The sequence below is a fragment of the Schistocerca piceifrons genome, chromosome 1 (genome assembly GCF_021461385.2).
Source record: "Schistocerca piceifrons isolate TAMUIC-IGC-003096 chromosome 1, iqSchPice1.1, whole genome shotgun sequence".
Taxonomy (NCBI): domain Eukaryota; kingdom Metazoa; phylum Arthropoda; class Insecta; order Orthoptera; family Acrididae; genus Schistocerca; species Schistocerca piceifrons.
This window is the reverse complement of record NC_060138.1, coordinates 761,950,314-761,972,932: the sequence shown is the minus strand read 5'-3', so window position 1 is coordinate 761,972,932 and position 22,619 is coordinate 761,950,314. Positions and strand designations below refer to the sequence as shown.

Here is a 22,619-nt window from a genome sequence, read left to right as displayed (position 1 = left end):
GATTTGAAAGTTAGTGGTAATAATATATGCTCTACATCCTCGGTGAAGGTCAGATTTCGGAATTTAGGTCAAATGTTCAAATGTGTGTGGAATCTTTTAGGACTTAACTGCTAAGGTCATCAGTTCCTAAGCTTACACACTACTTAACCCAAATTATCCTAAGGACAAACACACACACACCCATGCCCGAGGGAGAACTCGAACCTCTGCCGGGACCAGCCGCACAGCGGAATTTAGTGAGCAGCCCCTTCTGTTTAGCGCGCCGTCTATCTGCAAGTGTGTCCCACTTCAAACTTTCTATGAGATTTGTAACGCTCTCGCGATGACTAAATGTGCCAGTCACGAATCTTGCCGCTCTTCTTTGGACCTTCTCAATCTCTTGAATCAGACCCAACTGATAAGGGTCCCATACAGATGAACAATACTCCAAGACTGGACGAATTAACGTATTGTAAGCTATTTCCTTTGTTGAAGGCCTGCATCGCTTCAGGATTCTACCAATAAACCGCAATCTAGAGTTCGCCTTGCCCGTTACTTGTCTAATCTGATCATTCCATATGATATAATTTCGAATAGTCACACCCAGATACTTGACAGACGTTACCGCTTCCAAAGACTGGGCATTTATTTTGTGCTCGTACATTAATGGGGATTTTCGCCTTGTTATACGCAGTAGGTTACACTTACTAATATTGAGAGATAAACGCCAGTCACTACACCACGCATTTTTTTTTCTGGAAATCCTCACTGATTTGTTCACAACTTTCGTGTGATACTACTTTCCTGTAGACTACAGCATCATCGCAAACAGTCTAAGGCCGGTGTCAATACCATCAACCAGGTCGTTTATGTAAACTGTAAAATGCAGAGGACTTATTACGCTGCCCTCGGGCACACCTGAAGTTACGCTTGTTTCTGTTGAAGCCACCCCGTTCAGGACGACATACTGCTACCTGTCTGTTCGAAAACTTTCTATCGCTTTCGGAGTATAAAAATTTGAAATTTATGGGACCAAACTGCTGAGGTCATCGGTCTCTAAGCTTACACACGATTTAAATTAACTTAAACTTACGCTAAGGACGACACACATCCATGCTCGAAGGACTCGAACCTCCGACGAGGGGAGCCGCTTGGATCGCGACAAGACGCCTTGGACCGCGTGGCTTTCGGAGTATAGATGTAGATGTAGAGCAGATGACAGGGTTACAGAATATTGTATTAATTCTGTTAACTACAGGTATTTAATCTTTATGTGCACTTTTTTACGTGGAACTTTGCGACGTGAGATTTTATTTCTGTGATTTCCTATAAACATGTATAAAGTCCGTAGCTTAGCAATGTATCGTATGTGGCTGAAAGATGTAATAGTGAGCAAACCGATCCGTAAGCGATAATGCGCCACCCATCGACCTGACCCTTCTTGCTCTCCTTTGTATGCGGCCCACCGCCGGCGCCATCAGATACCTTTCATCCATCGCGGCCAAATCCGCCGAGTCAGCAGCATACTCCCGCAGGCCCTAGAGACGCCTGCATGGCCGCCGCGTGAGGTCACTGCTGGAATCGAGCAAGGGCGACGCACACGTTTGGTAGAATCTATTTCTACAGAACGTACTGATGACCATTATAATTTCAGCATCATGCTACGCAACAAACGTCAAATTGACGTGAAGTCTGCTGCAGGCTTGGAAGTGAAAATTATCACCATTGCAGCACAACCGCACAGTGGAGGTAGCGTTAATGCCACCTACATTCTGTATATAAGGAAAGATTACGCTGCTGGTCCCTCATTCAGAAATCACATTCTAATGTTGGTTGGTTTCGAGCAGATCTGTTATGTCTGATTTAAGAAGGAGAAACATGTACTCTCAAATGTCTGAATTCGACAGTGGTAGGATCTACACCTACGTCACTACTGGAGCACGGCATATCGAGACTGCAGTTCAGCGTTTCGTGGTATTGTTGCCTGCGGTGACTGGGATCCAACAACTGTAATGCGAATATAAAATCAATGAGTTCAGAGAGCAGTACGTAATGTCGGGCAAAATGTGTTTGCCCCATGTGACTAGCACCCGAGAGGACAGAGACAGTTCGCTCCGCTGTGCAGGATCGTTCAGAGAGGTAACGTAGCTTGAGTAAGGAACTCGGCTTATTTGCAGCAATGAAGTGTCCTCAAGGACAGTGCGACAACGTCTGCGGAGACGACAATAGTTGCGGCTTTCCCTCACTCTCTAGCCAAGAGAAGCGCGCTGATTGTTACGCGCCCTGTGACAACCCTGACACAGGAGTGTTGCCATGTCGTCTTTCCAGACGAGTTCCTGTTCTGCATACAGCAATACGATGAATGTAGCCGCTTGTGGAGGCTCAGAGAAGAACGAACTTTAGCAATCGCACGCCTCGTCATACAGCCCAGTACCTGACGTGATGAACAGGACGCCACGGGATACTCAACACGATCACCACTAGTGCGCATAGCCGGTAGTTTGGACAGCTGGAGATACATTTCTGACGTGCTAAGTTCGGTGACTGTACTCTGTCTGCGAGGTCTTCATGACGTTATCTTTCAACAAGACAGTTCCGGGCCGCACAATGCCCTTGCATGCCTGGCCTACATTGACACAGGGGCTGTTTTGCTGTTGCCTGGCCATCATGTTGTCCACATATCACCTACTGAACACATTTGGGCCTGATATACTGAGAGAGTGGTATGTAATCATTCGACAACCATTACAGTTGATGAACTCTGGCATAGAGTTCAGGAAACATGGAATGACGTTCCAGTATATGTCACGTCCACCTCGGTTGGTCATTCTTGCTGCCAGAGGAGGAACCTCTGACTGCTAAATTTCACACCATTTGTACCGTCAAATTACAAATTCAGTCAAGTATTCTTCGTACTATACAGTACATGCATAATAAATACTATTTTCGTGTTTACTTGTGTTACTATTTTAATGACCACCTGTAAATGTGTTGAGAGTTGCCTTTCGAAACAGTCATCCGCGAAAAATGAAAAGAAGAGAGACTAAATCTGATCCGGAGAGAGTCGAAATCAATAAATTCTTTGTAGTTCAATTTACCATAGGTGATAACGCTATGCTCACTTTATAAGGACGTACCAGGAAACTAAATGCGAAAGATTTCCTGTTGTTGGTGAATCTAGCGACCACAACCACCAAGGTCACTAACTTCTGTCTTGCTTCGAGTAAAGAAACTTGAGAGCGAATACACATGGACATTACGTAGTTAAATTGGTTGAGACAAGCAGTAATTTCTACACCTTGAACAAATGACGGGAAATAATATAAGACTTACAGGGATTACATGAGTTTCTGTATCATTTACATCTATCCACAGAAAACGTTTTTTATCGTGATGTAAAATCGGCTAACACATAATAAGACCGATAGCCTTGAATCGTAGCCGTTGGTATACGGTTGGCAAGAACAGAATTGCGCTTTCACGATCAGTATTTTTCTAGTTTTCCAGTTCACCCCTAGAAAGTCCATTTTCCTCAAGTAAAGTCCCACGAAAATGTTAATTTAGAATATGTTGTACAGTACTCCAGTCCCTTTATGTGTCTGCAATTCATTCCTTATAAACACAGTATTACAACTTTGACGTAAATTACTATGCGTTGAACCGTGCGACTGCTACGGTCGCAGGTTCGAATCCTGCCTCGGGCATGGATGTGTGTGATGTCCTTAGGTTAGTTAGGTTTAAGTAGTTCTAAGTTCTAGGGGACTGATGACCTCAGCAGTTAAGTCCCATAGTGCTCAGAGCCATTTGAACCATGCTCTTCCTATCGTTCTCTGCAACTTCATCAACACCTGCAGGTACTTGCGAAACTGATTGGGGACCGCTCGTTATAAGCAGTTTTATATTTGGTAAATAATGTAAGCGCATTCTGATAGGAAAACTGTTTTACAGCAGTACTGCTCACGTTGTTGGGAGAATCCGTCTAGTGTTTTTAAATTACAAGTAGCGTGTACGCCACTGTTGTGGAATGTTATCGTATTCCCCCCGTTTTGATTGTATCCGTAATGGGGTAAATGTTTCAATATTTCATTCATTTTATGTATTAACTATGTGTAAGTAACCTGTATCCGTTCAACAAAAATAGTAACTTTAGCCTCACATGGCACTTGATATTAATGATGCGAATTTGTTATGAACTTGCTACAACTTTCTTCAGATACGCTTCACTCGTTGTAGCGTAGTTAGGATTCAGTGCTGTATACCTTTATGCTCGCTGTTTGATTCCTTCGCCATATGCAGCTGCTCCAGTCTTGCATCCACGAATTCCAAGTACAACTCGCTACACTACAGCAAACACTGCACAGCACCCTTCGTTTCCATAATGCATTAGGTACTTTGAGCCAAATTAGAAGGATCACGTGGCAGTAGACGCCTAAACCTTCACCACTGTTCTTCCTGCAGTCAATTTGTTTATATGTTCCCAAAATTGTATTTATGTAGGTCTACGTGCAACGAAACACCAAAAGTAATTAATTCCAATATTTTGTGCTCCATTTCACATAATATAAAGAGCTTCCAAGAGCAAAAGATTCATGGGGAAAGTGTAAGAAAATACTTCAAAGATTATTAGGAATAGTTTCGTTATGAAATTAGAGGGGGGAACGCGTCATTATAGACAAGAATTCTAGTGCTCGTTATCAGTTGTGTGAAATTTAATCAGCTAACATAAAGGCACATAGCAGGGCAGCAAACGACAGTGACATTCAGTTTTGCAGCATAACTTTATCCCCGCCTTAGTGAATCGTCTTCATCATCCACTGACCGTCTTCCCAATCAGTAGTACGCTGTTTTTGTTAGATCCACGCTGGGCGTCGGTCATGTAGTAGCCCTCTTTCTCTTATTCTGGCGCAGGGGAATGTTAAGTACTGCCTCTCCCGTCGCATCAGGCATCCACAATCATTACTAGTATCCAGAACTAACAGCAATCATTACTAGTATCCAGAACTAACAGCAATCAATTTTAGAAAATGATGAAGAAATTACATGAAGTGGTTAATAGAGAATTTCATACATTAAAACAACAAATGCATTATTAATTCGAATTTTTAATCAAAGAAGCAGTTTAATCAATTTCCCACTATATCTCAGAGTGGTTGCCCGCGGTAGAAGATTATTTGTACATTAATTATCGCGCCCCTACATTTGTCTTTGGCGATAAGTACACTACAGAAGTTCTTCGAGTACGTAGCAATGAGTTGTCAGTCCCAGTAAATAGGGACCGTGGTGCTCCCACCTGATTCGAGAAAACAGCAGTGGGTCGCCTGTCAGGCGGTCCCTGTCCCACCCATCTGGTTAATAGCTGCAGTTGATCAGCCATCCAAGACCATCAGTGTGTGAAGATGCATGCAAAGATCTCCACATCTCTCGGTCGGATGCGACGGAACTCAACAAATCAGCGAGGGGCGTCATTAAGCTCCATCCTTTTCTGTGAAGTTCACATTTATTTTTCGCTCTCCCCTTTGTACCTTCTGAAACATCAGCGTTCATCTGTTCTCTGGCACTGTTCAAAGGTAATCCCTTTGCTCCCACTAATTGCCGTTGCTGTTATTTTGCTCTTTAAGCTTCTTATTTTATTTCTCGTTATCGGTGATCCATTTCGCTCCCACAGTTCGTTACATTTTACTATTCTATTTGGTTTCGATCTGTTCCCAGACGTTATATCTCCTCGTACAGAACCTGGGCTTGTAAGTCCTTCGGCAGCAAAATGCTCTATTTCTTATACGAGATGTATCAGATAACGTATTTTTCTCTGTAACTTTAAAAAATACGCGAAATGAATGTTTCTGTAGATAAGCAAACGTAAGAAACGTTAGTTCTCCTGCGCAGTTACGCATATAGTTTATTTTGTTATTTTTCAGAAAGTTAGAACAATTTGCTATATTTTTTTAATATATCTGCTATTTTGATAATGTGTCTCACTTATTTAAAGCAACTGTCTACAAATCAGTTTAAAGTTTCTATCAATTTTAATTATGAGGCTTAAAACTTTCAAAGTTTTAGGGGTGGGTGAAACATGTTGCAAACAAAATTGCTTGTATCACGGAACAATAAGCTTCCTCAGTGTGCTGTTTGAGGTCAGGTTCGCCTTGATTGTAGAAAGCATCCTTACAGTGCCGCATACAGGACAGGTCCGAATGCACAAACAAACGTGGTTCTGTCTGCCACAGATACTGACGTGGAGTAAATATGGCGTACACATCCAACGAATACGTTGAGATGTTGCTGATGCTCGACGAACGCCGGCACGATACCAGCGAAGGAGCCATGGCTTATACCATGAGATACGCCGACCGATCTCTCACGTTCTGAAAACGACTCCGAGAAACAAGTAGTTAAGGAGGCGTTGCGGTAATGGATGGAGACCAGCAAAAAGTGATTATATGGAAGTGTTCATTTCAGCCACAGTACACGACGATCCTCATGACAGCTTGCGAGAAGTTGTTGCGGTCTCTAGTATAGGTCTTAAATCTATGTGGCGAATAATAGAGGCTCACAAGTTCCACCGTACCAACTGTCCCTGACACATGAGCTGCACAGGAACTATTTTAGTCAGAGAGTTACTTCCTGCCAATGCGTGTAAATAATTTCACCCCAGATGTCTTACAATGTGGTGTGTTCTCTGATTAATCTACGTTCAAAAATTACGGCGAAATGAATCGTCTTAATATAGACTATTGGGCCACAGAAACTCCTGGGTGGGTACTGTATGTCGTCCGTTAATATTGTAAGCCAACTACTCTTTTGTGTATTTTTCTGAGAACCCAAAGTATGTTCAAAAATGGTTCAGATGGCTCTAAGCACTATGGGACTTAACATCTGAGGTCATCAGTCACCTAGACTTAGAACTACTTAAACCTAACTAACCTGAGGACATCACACACATCCATGCCCGAGGCAGGATTCGAACCTGCGTCCGTAGCAGCCACGCGGTTCTGGACTTAAGCACCTAGAACCGCTCGGTCACAGCGGACGGCCCAAAGTATGTCTTCAGATAGAATGTCCTGAGTAAGCTCCCCATTCTACATAAAGTTTTCACTCAAGAAATGATTTATAATGCAATCTGGTCGTATTTCAAAAACCTGTTCGACAGTAGTTATTGCTTACTTTGTGCAACGAAAAGAATTGTGAATATTTAAGTTGATTTTATGATCACAGTTACTTCTAGAAATTTCATAACCTGTTTCGGAAAACTTATCCTATGCAATAAGCAGGCATGGCTCCATCCGATATCCTAACAACTTTCTGTACATAATCTGGAATATAAAGACCGAAAAAATCACATCGAACAAAATATGATAACTAGCAAGCAGTTTGCGAATCTCCACATCGTCATTTATCTTCATACTTGTAAAGAATTCAAAGAACAGGAAAATCTTACTGCTAATTGCACCTCTCGGAAAAATTTATACCGATTGTAATTATTCCTTCGCATTGTCTAACGTGCCTGCTGAATATAGGATATGCATGAGAGTTCATAATTGAAGTTAAGTGCAAAGTGCAAAATGCAAACGATACCAGGTAGTTAGTCGTATCTTTAAACATAAATTTATCAGTGACATGGGAATATAAATAAATCATAGAGTCTTCAGTTTGTTTGTTGTTATATGAAAAGAGCACAACTGTCTGCACATGCTCCACGTGGCATGCAGGGCTACCGAATAAGAAAGAACTGAACAAAGAAGAATTTCAGATATATTTGAAAATCCTGGAATAGTTTAAACAAATGAGACTGTGATGTACTGAAGATGTCTGCTGTTCGGGTATACTAATGAAAACCCCATTTTGTACCAAGTACGAACAACGGCCGTCAAACACGTAAACACACATTAAAGACCTGAAAATGCTGCAAGCAAATATTACGCCAAGCAGCCGAAATGCAAGCCCTGAATCTCACCATACTTTCGTAACTCATTTCATGACAATGAGTATCAGAAAACAACTTGAAAGCAAACTAGTAGATCAGTCGTCCATAGCAAAAATATGGAAGCAACGGCCAAAGGAGCAGGTAGAAATCAGCCAGACACACAGGCAGCAACAGATCAGCCTTGTGTCACGCTCTACCAAAACTTCAATGCGGTAGTAAATGGTACGATTACCTATAGTATTGGTAGCAGTAGTAGGGAAATAAATGTAAATGAACGTAGAGAGAGAAACTGGGAGCCAACGACTTCTTTGGTTTTTGTTAGTTAGTTAGTTTGTTTTTCATACAAACAGAACTGGGCATAGTTCAGTGTTAGTCCGGTGTGTATTTTATATCCATACAAAACACAAATTGCATTTTATGAGTAAGAAAAGTTAGTTGATCCTGCAACTAAGCAATCACTTTTGATGTAAGTAGATTTCGCGTGCACAAACGTAAAAAATATACATAATTATTGTTGTTGGTTGGTTGGCTGATTTGGGGGGAGTGGATCAAACAGCAGGGTCATCGGTCCCTTCGGATTAGGGAAGAATGGGGAAGGAAATCGGCCGTGCCCTTTCAAAGAAACCATTAGAATTTGCCTGAATTTATTTAGGGAAATCACTGAAAACATAAATAAGGATGGTACGCGGGTTTCAGCCGTCGTCCTCCCGAATGCGAATCCAGTGTGCTAGCTACTGCGCCACCTCGCTCGGTTATTGTTGTTATTTTGTACTCAATGGAACTTTCTTCATTATGATCGAAAACGCAGGAGTTTCCAGTTATTATTGATAAGTGCGAAAATTGTTTCTGAATAACAGACACATGGTTTATTTAAACTCGACGAAGCACTGAAGCGATGTTTGGTATGTTTTCGATTTACCGTTTATTCAGTTTTAATTTTTTTGAGGAAATTGCGTTTCCTAGCACTACACGGTAAACCTGTCTTGCTCTTTTATTTTTGCTACAACGTCCTTTTGTTTCACGTTACAAATCAACAATTTTCCAATAAAATCTATCACCAGCCTCTTTGTCGTTCACGCGGGCACATGCTGTGACAGCGCGGCCGCACTTCTTGCTACTGGCTCGCACTACCACTCCCAAACATGCTCTCTCAGCTAGACAAAGACTGTGAGACCTTCAGAATAACTTTCCGATGACTTGTTAAAAAATATATTCCCAATATGCTTGCAACTGAGAATAGGAGGAAGAAAGTATAATTTTGAGACTAGGTATTGTGACTGGCGACAAAGCAACTTCCAACGTGTGTTGGAAGCTTTGTAGATTGGTCCACATTACTTAACAGTTACTATGACAGGTGAGATGTATCGTACTTATATTACTGGCCTTTTAGGTTCTCTCCTTAAAAATGCTAGTCTAGGCATTAGAGGCTGCATTGGAATGTAGCATGATGGCCACACAGCCCATTCTGCACGTGTTATTGTACTTCTTGAACAACAGATTTCCTGGAAGATGGTTAGGACGCAGTGGTTCTCAGGACATTCCACCTGGTTGCCTGATTTAACTCCAGCAGATTTACTTTTGTGGGAATATCTAATGAGTTATGTTTGCCTCTTAACATACAATTTCAGATGATTTCAAACAACACATTAGTGAATCTTGTCGCTTCACGACGCCAGTAACTTTGCAGGTAGGTTACATAGCATATTGAGCTTTCCATTAAGTAAAATGGCCAGCCGTTTGAGCAACTCACTTAAATGAACATTCCGCTACCGGAACATCCATCTGACAACAGGCAATTACCTACAGCGTGTTGCGACCACCCCTAAAACTTGAACGGCTTTAGCTTCCTAGGTAAAATTTATAGAAACTGGATTTAAATTGAATTGTACACAGTTGGTTTAAGTACATGATATGCATTATGAAAAAAATCAACGGTCATGTCGAGGTGGATACACGGGTTCCAGTCAGTCGGGCATGTCCAGTGCTTGGTTGGGTGATCGCCTGGGTACGCTGCACGCTGTTGACAATGTTCCTTTTCCCTTTATGGCAGAGAGACCAGGACGGCTGGTGCCGTATAGTACCTGATCACCAGTCCTTGCGTCAAAGTCACGGATTAAATTTGAAATCTCTCTGCTGTGTCTCGTGAATTGGGGGCATGCGACAGTGTTGACTGCGATCCGTTTGTCGGATTGTTCCATTAAGCTCTGCGATCCCCTTGGTGCTCTTCGAGAGCAGTAGGCTATGTGTCGGCACCGCGTTTCACCCCCTCCCTCCCCTCATCATCTCCGACATCAGCATGACACTACACTGCATACACGTCCACTACAGTCACCGACAATTACATTTACATTTACCCATACAGCTCTCATACTTCGTGAAGGAAAAGTGCTTGTGGGCGTGAAGGATAGGGAAAAACTTTCCAATTAGGCACCTGAACCTGCCCTTCAGCATTCACGCCATAGGAAAAAAGTTCTATTTAAAAACTGTAGCTCGTTGCAGGAAGTCTCTGGAAAATAAAATTACGTATTATCTGTTGGCTTTTGTCTCGCGGTCTTTAGCCGACTTTTCTTGAATAAGTTCCCTGACGTTTCGTCAGCAAGAATGCCAGATGTTCGCCATTGCTAGTGGCGGACTGGAGTCGAGTCCGTGGACGAAGATCATATGTACCTTATGCGCCATTGTCTGGAGACTTTCCCCTGATCAAGTGGCTCTCCACTTGTTATCTGTAGCGGTAGGTCACTGCAGTACAGGAAACCGGGATCCCTTTACCTTGAGGGTTTCGTCTTCCAACATTGTTTTTTCTCGTGCCCACGGTATGCGGTACATTCCCTACATGACGAGTGGGTCCCTTTCGTTCTTTGCCGATCTGAGACACTTATGACCTGTTTGGTAAGTCGGTAAACAATTTTTACATCGTGTTTGCGTAATATACGGTCTATTCTGTCCGTCACCTTTCAGATGTGTTGTAGGAAGGCCGTACTCAACAATGTCAGCAAAATTGTTAAACAATTGTCCGTCGAAGATCCCGAGACAGAAGCCAACGGGCAACACGTCAACAATTTTGTATTACACCTCTACGGGGATTTTAAGACGGTACCGACGTCTTGACCAATGGAAGGAAACCCGTCCCCTCTCACCTTTTTATCGCCGTGCTGGGATAAAGGGACGACACCTATGCTCACAAAATATAAACACTACCTCTGCCTAGGTCCGTCGTAACTCCGACAGGATGGAACGATCTGATCATTATGAGCGAATTCATGTATTGCGGACAGACTTGACAAAAACTGTGAGCAACTTGTAGACATTTTCTGTCAACTCACTAAACCATGCGTTGAGACGACTGGGATAAGATCGACAGCATGTCTACAGGTAACATGCGGACTGAATTCGACCACTGCACAAAGCGACGAAATCAAAAGTGTGAAAGACACAGACAGCAGATCGACAAGTCGATTCACATGTCACCCACAGTGGTGAATTTAAATGAACGACCACTGGCCTAAGAGGAACTAACTGTTCTTCAAAAAGAAAGGAATTTCGCTATCATCCTCAGAACTGTATCTACGAAGGCTGTCACTGCTAACATTGAAGTGGTCATCCGGACACTTTCATGTGAAAAAATCGAGGAAATACGCACAGAAAGCTCCAGGATATTGCCCTGATCAAAATCACCACCTTTGCAGCCTTGAAAGAGAAGCGTTCCATGTTATCAAGAGCATTAACACTGATAAGAGCGCACGGATACTGCCATCCGACAGGGGAAACGCGACCATTGAATTGAAGACCGAAGTTTATGAGCAGAAGATACGTGACTCACTATATCCGACGATATACTGACAATGCAGCGGATCACGTGGAACACGAATCGGTTCATCAATGCATCTCGTCTCTCGGTGCACATACAGAGGAACATGTGCAACACGGAAGTCCTAAGACCTCAGCTGTAAGGATTGCCAAAAATCCATAAAGATGATGTACCATTAAGACCTATTGTATGCACTCCTGGCTCACCAGCATATCAACTGGCTAAATACTTGGCCCCTCTGCTTCAGCTGAAAACGAGAAAGACTGACACATAGATAAAGGACTCAGCATATTTTACTGAGAAGCTGCAGAACCTAAAACTTGGAGCAACAGCCTTTGTTTATCAAAGTGCCACTTAGTGGTTCTCTGGATCGTATCAGTTCCATTTTGCTGCAGAACATCACCAAGCTACAAACTCTATCTTCCAACGAGCTAATTTATTTGGAATGGCGATTTCTAGTAATAGCAGGGAGGCGTCGCCATGGGTAGTTCACTTACTCAAGTGGTTGTTAATTCCTTTATAGAACATTTCGAAAGGCAGGCACTGGACTTGGCAGCTTTCAACCTAAGATGTGGTACAGATACTTTGGTAACACCTTGTTTGTGTAGAGCCATGGTGAGTGACTTCTCGGTGAAGTGGAAAAGGACCAACTGTTACATGTTCTAGATGTCGTGGCCATGCGGAATAATGAGAAACTGGGACACAGCGTGTGTTGAAAACCGACACGCGCGGATAAATGCTTTAAAGAGTTATCAGATTATCACCTGAGAAAAAAAGAGGAATGATTAATATTTTGATAATGCGCACAAGACCAATATGTGAGGTACAACTACTCGGAAGCCAAATCCAACACATGGAATGCATTCTGAGAAGTAAGAGAAGTAATGGGTACCCCACCAGGTATATGAGAAATGGCGAATCCAAACACCCAGAAAAGTGATACTTCAGAAGAAGAAATGTCAGTTATGGCCTTTCTGCCATACATTCCAAAGCTGATAGAATAAGACGTATATTGCGCTTAAAGGGGACACTGCCTGCCAAAAAAGAGGGGAGCATCTAGAAAAGAAGAGGAAACGAAATGAATCTTCACAGGTTAAGAGAGTGTCTGGAGTAATAGCACTGATTACAAAATTGAGTACAATTTGTGAAGCACTTGGGACCACTTATCAATACGACAATTTACCTGTTCTGATCTGCTTGCATTCACTAATTCGGTTACAAAGGTTGTCAAGAATCCGTTCTATCCCTTCCTGAGGCAATCTGGCTCACAACTGTTGTAACTGTTTCTACACATGTTCTATCAGGGACACACCTGTGGATCTTGTTGGCCATGGTAGTGCTTCAAAATCACGCAGAGATTTCATAGAGATCCATGCCTTGTGTGGAGAAGCATTGTCCTGTTGAAAAACAGCACCACGATACTGTCACATGAGAGGTGACACATGAAGACACAGAATGTCTGTGGCGTAACGTTGTGCCATCAAGAGCTCCCACATCTCTAATCATTTAGATGTATTCTGATGGACTATACATGTGCGAAGGTACACTGCTATCTGGTCATGTCTCCTGGGAGCTTCAGTTTTTTATTAGACAATGTACTTGCAGACCGATCAAGAAGATGAAAGAGTGTCTCAGACTGGCAAAGGACAAAAGAGACCTGACATCGTACCTGATGGCTCCCCACACCATATCACCAGGGATAACACTGCTGTGACTCTCCTAAATATTGGACCTCTCCTGGGGTCGTCACCACACGTACCAATGAAGATCATCCAGGGTAATGTAGAGCCGCGATTCATCACTGATTAAAATATCGTGACATTCATCAGCAGTCCATGATTCCCAGTTACAGCACCACTCCATGTGCAGCGGTTTGTGTTGTAGTGTTTTCAGCAACCTATGTGTAGGATGGTAGTTTGCTGGTCTGGTGGCTGCTAGCCTCCAGCTTACGACTCCAGATAATACAAAAGGTTGAAGGAAGCAATTAGTTTTTCTCAGATGGCAGGTGCAGACGTGAAGGGGTTATGAAGGTGCTTGGTTCACTGTATGGTGGTCCTCCCTTGCGATGGTCAGATGTGGTCGACTGGGACATTGACAACAAGTATGTTTGCCCTACTGCTGCCATGACCATGTCGCATCAGAATGCCCCAGAAACCTGGATATTGCACGATTCGACCAGTCAGCCGAATGGAGTCCCACAATGAGGCTATTTTGAGACTGGCAGCTGCTGATAACGCGCTGTCTCACGCGAGTAAGAAGCATCTCTGCGTCCTTCACAATCATCATTCAACATCTGACCCTGTTATATCCATTATACACACTTCTAGGTCTGGTGATAACACTAAACATGAACAACACTAATGCACTAAGATGACCATTCTACCTGTTACAGAGAATTGTAGCTCTAATCATGTAGATACATTCTGATGGACTATACATGTGCGAAGGTACACTGATATCTGGCCATGTCTCCTGGGATCTTCAGTTTTTTATTAGGAAATGTACTTGCAGACCGTTCAGGAAGATGAAAGAGTGTCTCAGATCGGCAAAGGACAAAAGAGACCGAGTCTCAATGTCGAGAATATTCAGCAGTACCATTGTAGCGTGGGATTTGGTTGAAGTGGAGTTCAGGCTGTGTGTTGTATAGGTGTAGGCTCAATTTAGCAACTAATTTATTAAACATAAAATGTTGTAGGCAACATTACAATAATAATTAAACAAAGCTTAATTTGGAGTCGAATATAGCTCTTGGCAACAGAGTTTAGACTAGAGACTTTAAAAAAAAATGACTTCAGCACAATGAAATAGAATTAAAATTAGCACACACAGTCCGGCAACAGCTATAACAATTACAAAATATAGTCCTTGGCCACAGACAGGAACAGACAATGTAAAAAAATAGCTTCTGCAGTTTTCCACATGAAACAAGATATACTTAATTAAGACCACCTACATAGAATGCAGCTAAAAATTGATCTATGGTGACGCCAATCATCAACTACTCACAACAACAAGCTAATATCAAATATCTACAGACTATCTATGCATACAGTGTTCTCTTCAGCAGAACATATAAATGAATCACTTTCACATAGCATAACAACAAGCTATCCTCCTTTATATAGATGGCCTAAAACAAATCACTCATGCTCACAGTATAATAAGACAAGATTACTTTCTTTATCATAAAACATTCTAAACAATCGCGTCAGTGGCATGTAATTAACAAAACCAAATGGCTGCCGTCTTTAGGGAACACGTTTGCGTGACAAAGTATGTCATCACACAACAAACAAAACATTCCGGACTACAACCAAGGACTTCCCACGTGTAACATTACTTGTTAACCAATACACTCAATGCGTTGCTAGTACGCAGCACCTATTCGCTAAAGAGGGTCACTTAACCACCAAGATGCAGCCGTCAGCTGCAGTAGTGCTGCACTTTAAATGCAGAAGCTCGTTTCTTCTCCTCGACTCGCGTCACTGTCTTCCGGTTCGTGAAAAGACACCAACCATTCCAGTAGGTTGCTGGAGTCTACACAGTGGCCACGCCCTTCACTCAGCATTAGCGATGCACCATACACAGATCCTTGGCGTGCCAGCTTGGAGAAGACTTCCCGTTCTTGGTCATACACCAACTGACTTCTCCCATCCACCTCTTAACCCCGTGACTGTAATTGTGGCCAGTATGACAGCTTCGGCCTGCTACGCTTATTTGAGACGAGTCGGACCAGTGCTGCAATACTGACGCGGCTCCTCACCGCTACTTATCGGATGCAGGTACGACAACTTTCGCCTGTATTGTTGTCACCGCATCTGCAGCTCCGCTGACCGTACCTCCGAGTGTAGGCCGCCTCAGTTGCCGGAGCCGCCCCCGCTCCAGCATGGGCACCACCTGCATTGCCCACTGGCGACGCCACAGACTCCCAGACTGCTGCCTCTTCGTTCATAGCACTTGCCTCCGGAATGTGTGTCCTCACTGGTAGTACAGCAGGTGACTGACTCTTCTCCGTATAGCGCCGCCCCACTGGCCACAAACGCCGCAGCCAAGCACCAGCGCGATAGCACGCTGACGTCTTTGTGTGGACGGAGCACGAAGAAAGGCGTGCTGCGAATTACAGATTCGTGGCACGCCTTCTGCAGGTCTGTGTTACAATGACTGAACGATCCATTAGTACCAAGAACTCCGAGCATAAATAGTATTTCATGTTGGAAGAGATGGAGAAATCGGATGTGACGATGTACATTCTTTGTGAGGCCTTTCGCAACACTCTTCGTACTGCCGAAAAGTCAGAGAAGGGTTGTGCTGGGAAATAATTGTTGTTGTTGTGATCTTCAGTCCTGAGACTAGTTTGATGCAGCTCTCCAAGCTACTCTATCCTGTGCAAGCTTCTTCATCTCCCAATACGTACTGCAGCCTACATCCTTTTGAATCTGCTTAGTGTATTCATCTCTTGGTCTCCCTCTACGATTTTTACCCTCCACTCTGCCCTCCAATACTAAATTGGTGATCCCTTGATGCCTCAGAACATGTCCCTTCTTCTTGTCAAGTTGTGCCACAAACTCCTCTTCTTCCCAATCCTATTCAATACTTCCTCATTAGTTACGTGATCTACCCATCTAATCTTTAGCATTCTTCTGTAGCACCACATTTCAAAAGCTTCTATTCTCTTCTTGTCTAAACTATTTATCGTCCATGTTTCACTTCCATACATGGCTACACTCCATACAAATACTTTCAGAAACGACTTCCTGACATTTAAATCTATACTCGATGTTAACAAATTTCTCTTCTTCAGAAACGCTTTCCTTGCCATTGCAAGTCTACATTTTATATCCTCTCTACTTCGACCATCATCTGTTATTTTGCTCCCGAAATAGCAAAACTCCTTTACTACTTTAAGTGTCTCATTTCCTAATCTAATTCCCTCAGCATCGCCCGACTTAATTCGACTACATTCCATTATCCTAGATTTGCTTTTGTTGATGATCATCTTATATCCTCCTTTCAAGACACTGTCCATTCCGTTCAGCTGCTCTTCCAAGTCCTTTGCGACAGAATTACAATGTCATCGGCGAACCTCAAAGTTTTTATTTCTTCTCCATGGATTTTAATACCTACTCCGAATTTTTCTTTTGTTTCCTTTACTGCTTGCTCAATATACAAATTGAATAACATCGGGGAAAGGCTACAACCCTGTCTCACTCCCTTCCCAACCACTGCTTCCCTTTCATGTCCCTCGACTCTTATAACTGCCATCTGGTTATTGTACAAATTGTAAATAGCCTTTCGCTCCCTGAGAAAAAACTTCGATACGTTGTCCCATTTTCGAGTTAATTAGTATTGAAGTTAGCCAATCAGGCTGTTGCGTGCACAAATTCCAGCGGCCCTCCAGAATCGGTGTCACCAAACGTGTTCGTCGTTTGGTTTCCTAAAACCGAACAAGAGAACGATAGAAAAATTTGTTCGTGGAACGGTAGTAAGGATCGAACCCGAGCGAAAGGATGAGTGATCACCTACGCTATGACAACAATTGACACTAATATTGCATCTGGCGGGCCGCTTGATTTTTCATGCGCAAATGCCTGATTGGCTAACTTAAATGCTAATTAACTCGGAAACAGAACAACGTATCGAATTTTTTTTCTTAACAATTATTTTTCAGCACAATCGACCCTGCAATACCTTTACAAACTTTTCAGACTGTTTCTGACCAAGCTGTATATCATGAAACAGGGAGCTGGGCATTAGTTGTCCACCAGGTGTCTCTTACCACTGTTATCCTGATATCCGCTTATATTAAAAGGAGTTTTGGAGGCCATGGGATAAATCCTGTGTCACGACTCTCTTTGGTTCCAGAAAGTCGTGGAAGTTGGTAATTACTGAAGAAACTTTAGTCCCACTCGCTGGTATTGGTTTTATACCTGCCTTGCTGAAGGAAAATATTGCGCAGAGTTCCGATTGGGCTTCAATTGTCTACAGAAGAATTCTGTGGGTCCCATTGTTTCCGGTGCACCAAACGCTGTTGTTGCAGCAGAGGTGTACTACGTGTCACTAATCTCATGGAAATGTGCAGGTGTAGAAGGAATTGGCTAATTTATAAATATCGTGCCCACAGATTCTCATGGCTGTCTCGCGGGAGACATGTATCACAGACTACTACTTTAGTATGGAAATTAGTCGACGAAACCTTCAGCGTTCTGTTAACCGACATAGGAAATCGCAGCAGTATTATATTAATAGAGAAGTTACTTTTATATCTATGGAAACCACACACCTTGACAAAGGAACAGGTATAACATCATATTTGCGATGCCAAGAAATACCGACGCTTCTCGCTATGTGAAGAGCACTGTTATTGTTAATAACAGCTGGCTTTAATATTACTATATTCCTATCAAGACACGAAATACAGCAGCCTGCCTATCTGCTGGTCAAAATTCTGCAGCGGTTTCAAATATCCAAAAAGCAATTTCTATTGATCTAGGCTTGTCCCAGTTTCGCTCGAAGACCTACTGGAAATATGGGGCAAGGATATGCACAATTGCCAGAAGACTCTTGGGAAAAATGGGGCACGATGTAAATAATGAAGAGATGGGTTGAATGTGGGAAGAAATACTTCAAATAAAATGGGTAGTATACATTGGATCATTATACAGAATCTCCCAACGATTCTTACTGCTTTACGATATTTTAGTGAACGAAGTTGTATGAGTCGTAATGTCGCATCTCTAATATTTAGTAATTTTACCTTAAGAAACTTTTAAAACATTTCCCACAGTTTTCCTTTGCACCCAGATCAAAATGACGTGCACACATTGTGATAAGTGAATCTTCATATGCGATTACCTATATACCCAAGAACCCTACTTCGTTCAATTTGTGTTATCATCAGCACGAAATACTCCAGAATAACATGTAAAAATACCGTATTTTGTTACTGTGTCAAACGTCATAATGGTCTGTTGCATTTACTAGGTTAATTTAATAAATTATTAGAGGCCTGGCTATTTTCTTCCATTATCAATAAATTACGTATTTCCAGACCAAACATAAACTAGTTCCCTCAGTAGCAGGTGAAGAAAGTTAAAAACGCAAAAATTGGTCATTCATAATCATATAATTTATGGCAGTGCTTCTGGCGCCTGTAAGTTAGAGAAATAAAAATATTGCCTCCCCAAAAGTAACTGTGATTACAACCTGTGACTTTCTGGCAATGAAATAAGACAGTTATATTTCGTCTTCGAATGACTGGCAGAACAATTCACTTTAATGGTTTATCTTAAAGAATAATTTTGTTTCTGTGTGGAGCACTGCCTCTAGAAATTTTGTGAATAAAATCATGGACCGTAGTAGGCTGTATTATTATTTACTAATTGCGCTAGCAGCCAGTTTCGACATTTATGTCATAATGAAGCACCTAAAATAAAACTTGCCAACGTGGAACACTTTGATGACATTAATACATCTTATTACAGTCACAGCATAAGTCTTACCTTAAAGAATATAGTGCTTTCATCATTTCTTGAAATTTCAATTGGCTCGTATTCCTTGTTAGTAGAAGAAATTTAGTTGCTTGCTTGAATAACATGTAAGTTAGCTCTCTCTCAGACTGCTGATGTCAAAATCAGACTAATAAATCCGTGTAAACACAACCATCACAACAGCTACTTACATTTCTTCTCATTTTCATAGATACATTTTGCACCCACAACACAGTTACGTTAAAAATGTATAATTATTGGTTAATTCATTTCTTAAATGTGATAGAATTCGTAGATCTTTGGTTTCATTGTAAATAATTTTATTTGCATTTTCGCTGTCCATCTAACAGCAGACAATCACGAGGTCATTAACAACTGTTACTTTGCAGGTGGGATTCCTGACCAGCATCTGTATACCATGCTACTCCTTATTGCACCAACTGATACCAGAGACGAAACCTTTACTTGACCAATGTCACGCCAATTTGGCAAGATGGCGAAAGATTGATGAAGAGGATAAATTACGTCGGGCGAAAGGTCTTCTGCAGCCAGTAAATGATATTCTTCAAGGGCTCGCTTCTCAGGCAGCACCACCACCCCTTGCAAATGACGAAATGACGACCAGAAATAGCGATACTACCAACAATACCTGAAGTGTATGATGAGTGGAATACTGTATGACACCCATCAGATGAGTCATGAACAACAAACAAAAATACTAAAGAAACATCTTCATCTTTCCATGGTAAATAAACTGTAAGATGTCCTGAATGTGGGCTTGAATCTATAATTTTCTTTTGTGATGTTGGACTTCACGTATTTGGATATGAAAAGAAGTATAACACATTCAAATAACTGAACTTCTATACAATTTTCAAGTTCTGTGCTATATAGTGTTTGTCATTAAAAATAGTGTGGAGTACGACATGTATTTAAAAACCTAAAATTTCTGCAAAAAGGAAAAACACTTATTTAATATTATTAAATCATTGTTCTAGTCATATATAGCTAAATCTGCTAACCCACCCAAATGATATGAAGTATAATCTTCCAATTACACAAATAGATTCTATGATGTTGTCTAGATTGAGAATGATGTTGCATTCTGAGGTATGAGACATGCTGACTATCAAACTTGTTAAGTTCCTGTTTGTAAACAGCCAAATATCTGCTGAAACGGGCCTCATTTCTCATGTCAGTTATTTATTTCATATCTAAGTAGTCTTTATATTAAAAACACTAATTACACTTCATGGCTGTTCATCAACAAGTGTGTCATGTTATAGGATCTTCATATTTTATGCGAACTGCTATAGTTTTATCCTAGAAGGAAACTATACCCCTCAGTGACATTTTCCAGGTTGCATTGCTTGCAAACCGCAAAATAATGTTTCCATCAGTGGTAATACAACAATTTTATTCATGCCGATCAGAAGTGGCACACATGTTTCAGTTTTTAGCCAACCTTCTTGTATTTACATTGTACCTTGGTTTTCTTTCAGTTTATTAGCTTTTTTGTATATTTTAACTATTTGTTACTTCAGTTTCTGCAAACAATACACCACTTACAGAATTTCATTTTGATTACTTTCCAATCATAAATTTCAAATAAGTACTCATATATTATCTGCATTTGTTAGACAAAAGACTAAATAAATTGAGTCAAATTTTAGTGGCAGAAATTTTTGATTGATTTTGAAAAAAATACTATTGTTTCATTCCCCCTATCATAATTCAGTTCTATTGAAGATATATTGATTTCACTCATCAAAAATAAATTTTCATCAGTGAGCCTGTTGTATTCTTACGTATTTCTTTTGCAGATCTCTTCTTTTAGTGATCTACAATAATGAACAAGTACAATATATATATTTTTTAATGTTTACCTACTCCTCTTTCTCGAATGAGTTGGCTCTTTGTGTGCACAGTCTAACATTACAAGAAATTGCCCTGTTATTTCTTTCACATATTCAGTTCTTTACTTTTAGTAATGTTTACAACCCACTGTGTAACATTATGGTATATATTATAATTTTTTTTGGACTTACGACTGATATTTTTAAATGACTGATTTATATACCACAGACTGCATAATATGTGCAACTGTGTTTTGTAACCCTTGAGTAAAATCTTGTCACATCCTGATGCCATGCATAAATCTGAGTTGTAAGGAGAGAATATAATATACTTTTCGATTCCACATATTATTTTATTTTTCATAATTATGTATCCCCTGTAACTTATGTTTATTGACAGGCTCAAATATGACATTAGGTAAGGTTTCTTTGTCTTTCCAGAATGTAGACTTCTATTTCAAGCCACACACATTTCTAGTAACAGTATCTAAGTTAAAATATGTTTTAACTACTACCTGGAATATCTTCAGTGAATCTGAAACTAAACTAATGTGTATGTCTTATGAGATTTTTATAATAAAAATCGAAGAAGAAATTGTAATAATGGGAAACTGTTTTACTTCAGTTATTATCATAACCAATGAGAACTGTCATATCCAAATACAGTAAATCAATTAATGTATTATGTTGTTATATTTACATAATATAAAATCAGTTGTGAAACAATTAGAAATAAATTTTCCAATCATAGACCCTATAACAATTAAAATAATTCCCCCTCAGTTGGGAAACATACATGATGTGAGTATATGTGAATATACATTTCTGTACATATGAAAACATCAAACATCAGAAAATGTGTTTGTAAATATTGATATAGCACTAGTCAGATGATTTGTGTAGTATGTGATCTAAAATGTAACTATTGATAATCCTTCCAATAGATCTGTTTTGATTTAAATCAAACTATTTCTGTGTTGAATAACTTGTACTAGTTTTATGTACTTATATTTTATACTAGCTATAATCTCTAAAGGGAACTCACAAGGTCCAGAATGTACTATCTGTCTATTTTCATACATGTACTTTATAATGTATAATGGAACTACATATCACAGTGTCTGGTACACTTGTTTTTATCCTCCTAAAGTATCTACCTCAGAAAAATAAGGCCTCATGTGCCTGTATGCCACTTTGTTGCCCACCCAGTGATTTTAATCATTTGACTGCAGTAACCATCTCTTACAGGTATAAATTTTAGGCTGTTTCTGTATACTTTATGTTGTTGTCATTCTGATCAAACAAGGCTTACAAATTTCTCTCTGAATTTAGTTTTTATCACAGCAGTATGATATCTGATCCACATTGAGAATTAAATTATCTTATTTAAAATGAATTTAGTTTTTCGTCACAGCAATACGATATCTGCTTCACGGTGAGAATTAAATTATCTTATTTAAAATGTATGTTTATAATGAACAGTTTTAATGATTTGATGTCATTCAGTACCATATCCATGTTCAGAATGTAGTAACTGTATAATGTCTGTCACAATTACAACCTGTAAA

General features: G+C 40.7%; 1 protein-coding gene across 1 annotated transcript in view; it reads left to right on the top strand.

Annotated features, from left to right (window-relative positions):
• The window catches only part of LOC124795848 (probable 3',5'-cyclic phosphodiesterase pde-5), a 762,693-nt gene extending 742,700 nt beyond the window's left edge, over positions 1-19,993 (top strand). The window contains exon 16 of the mRNA XM_047259933.1: positions 19,585-19,993. Coding sequence (XP_047115889.1) covers positions 19,585-19,848 — 264 coding nt within the window. The 3' untranslated portion in view covers positions 19,849-19,993. The remainder of the gene's footprint in view (positions 1-19,584) is intronic.
• The last annotated feature ends 2,626 nt before the right edge of the window (positions 19,994-22,619 follow it).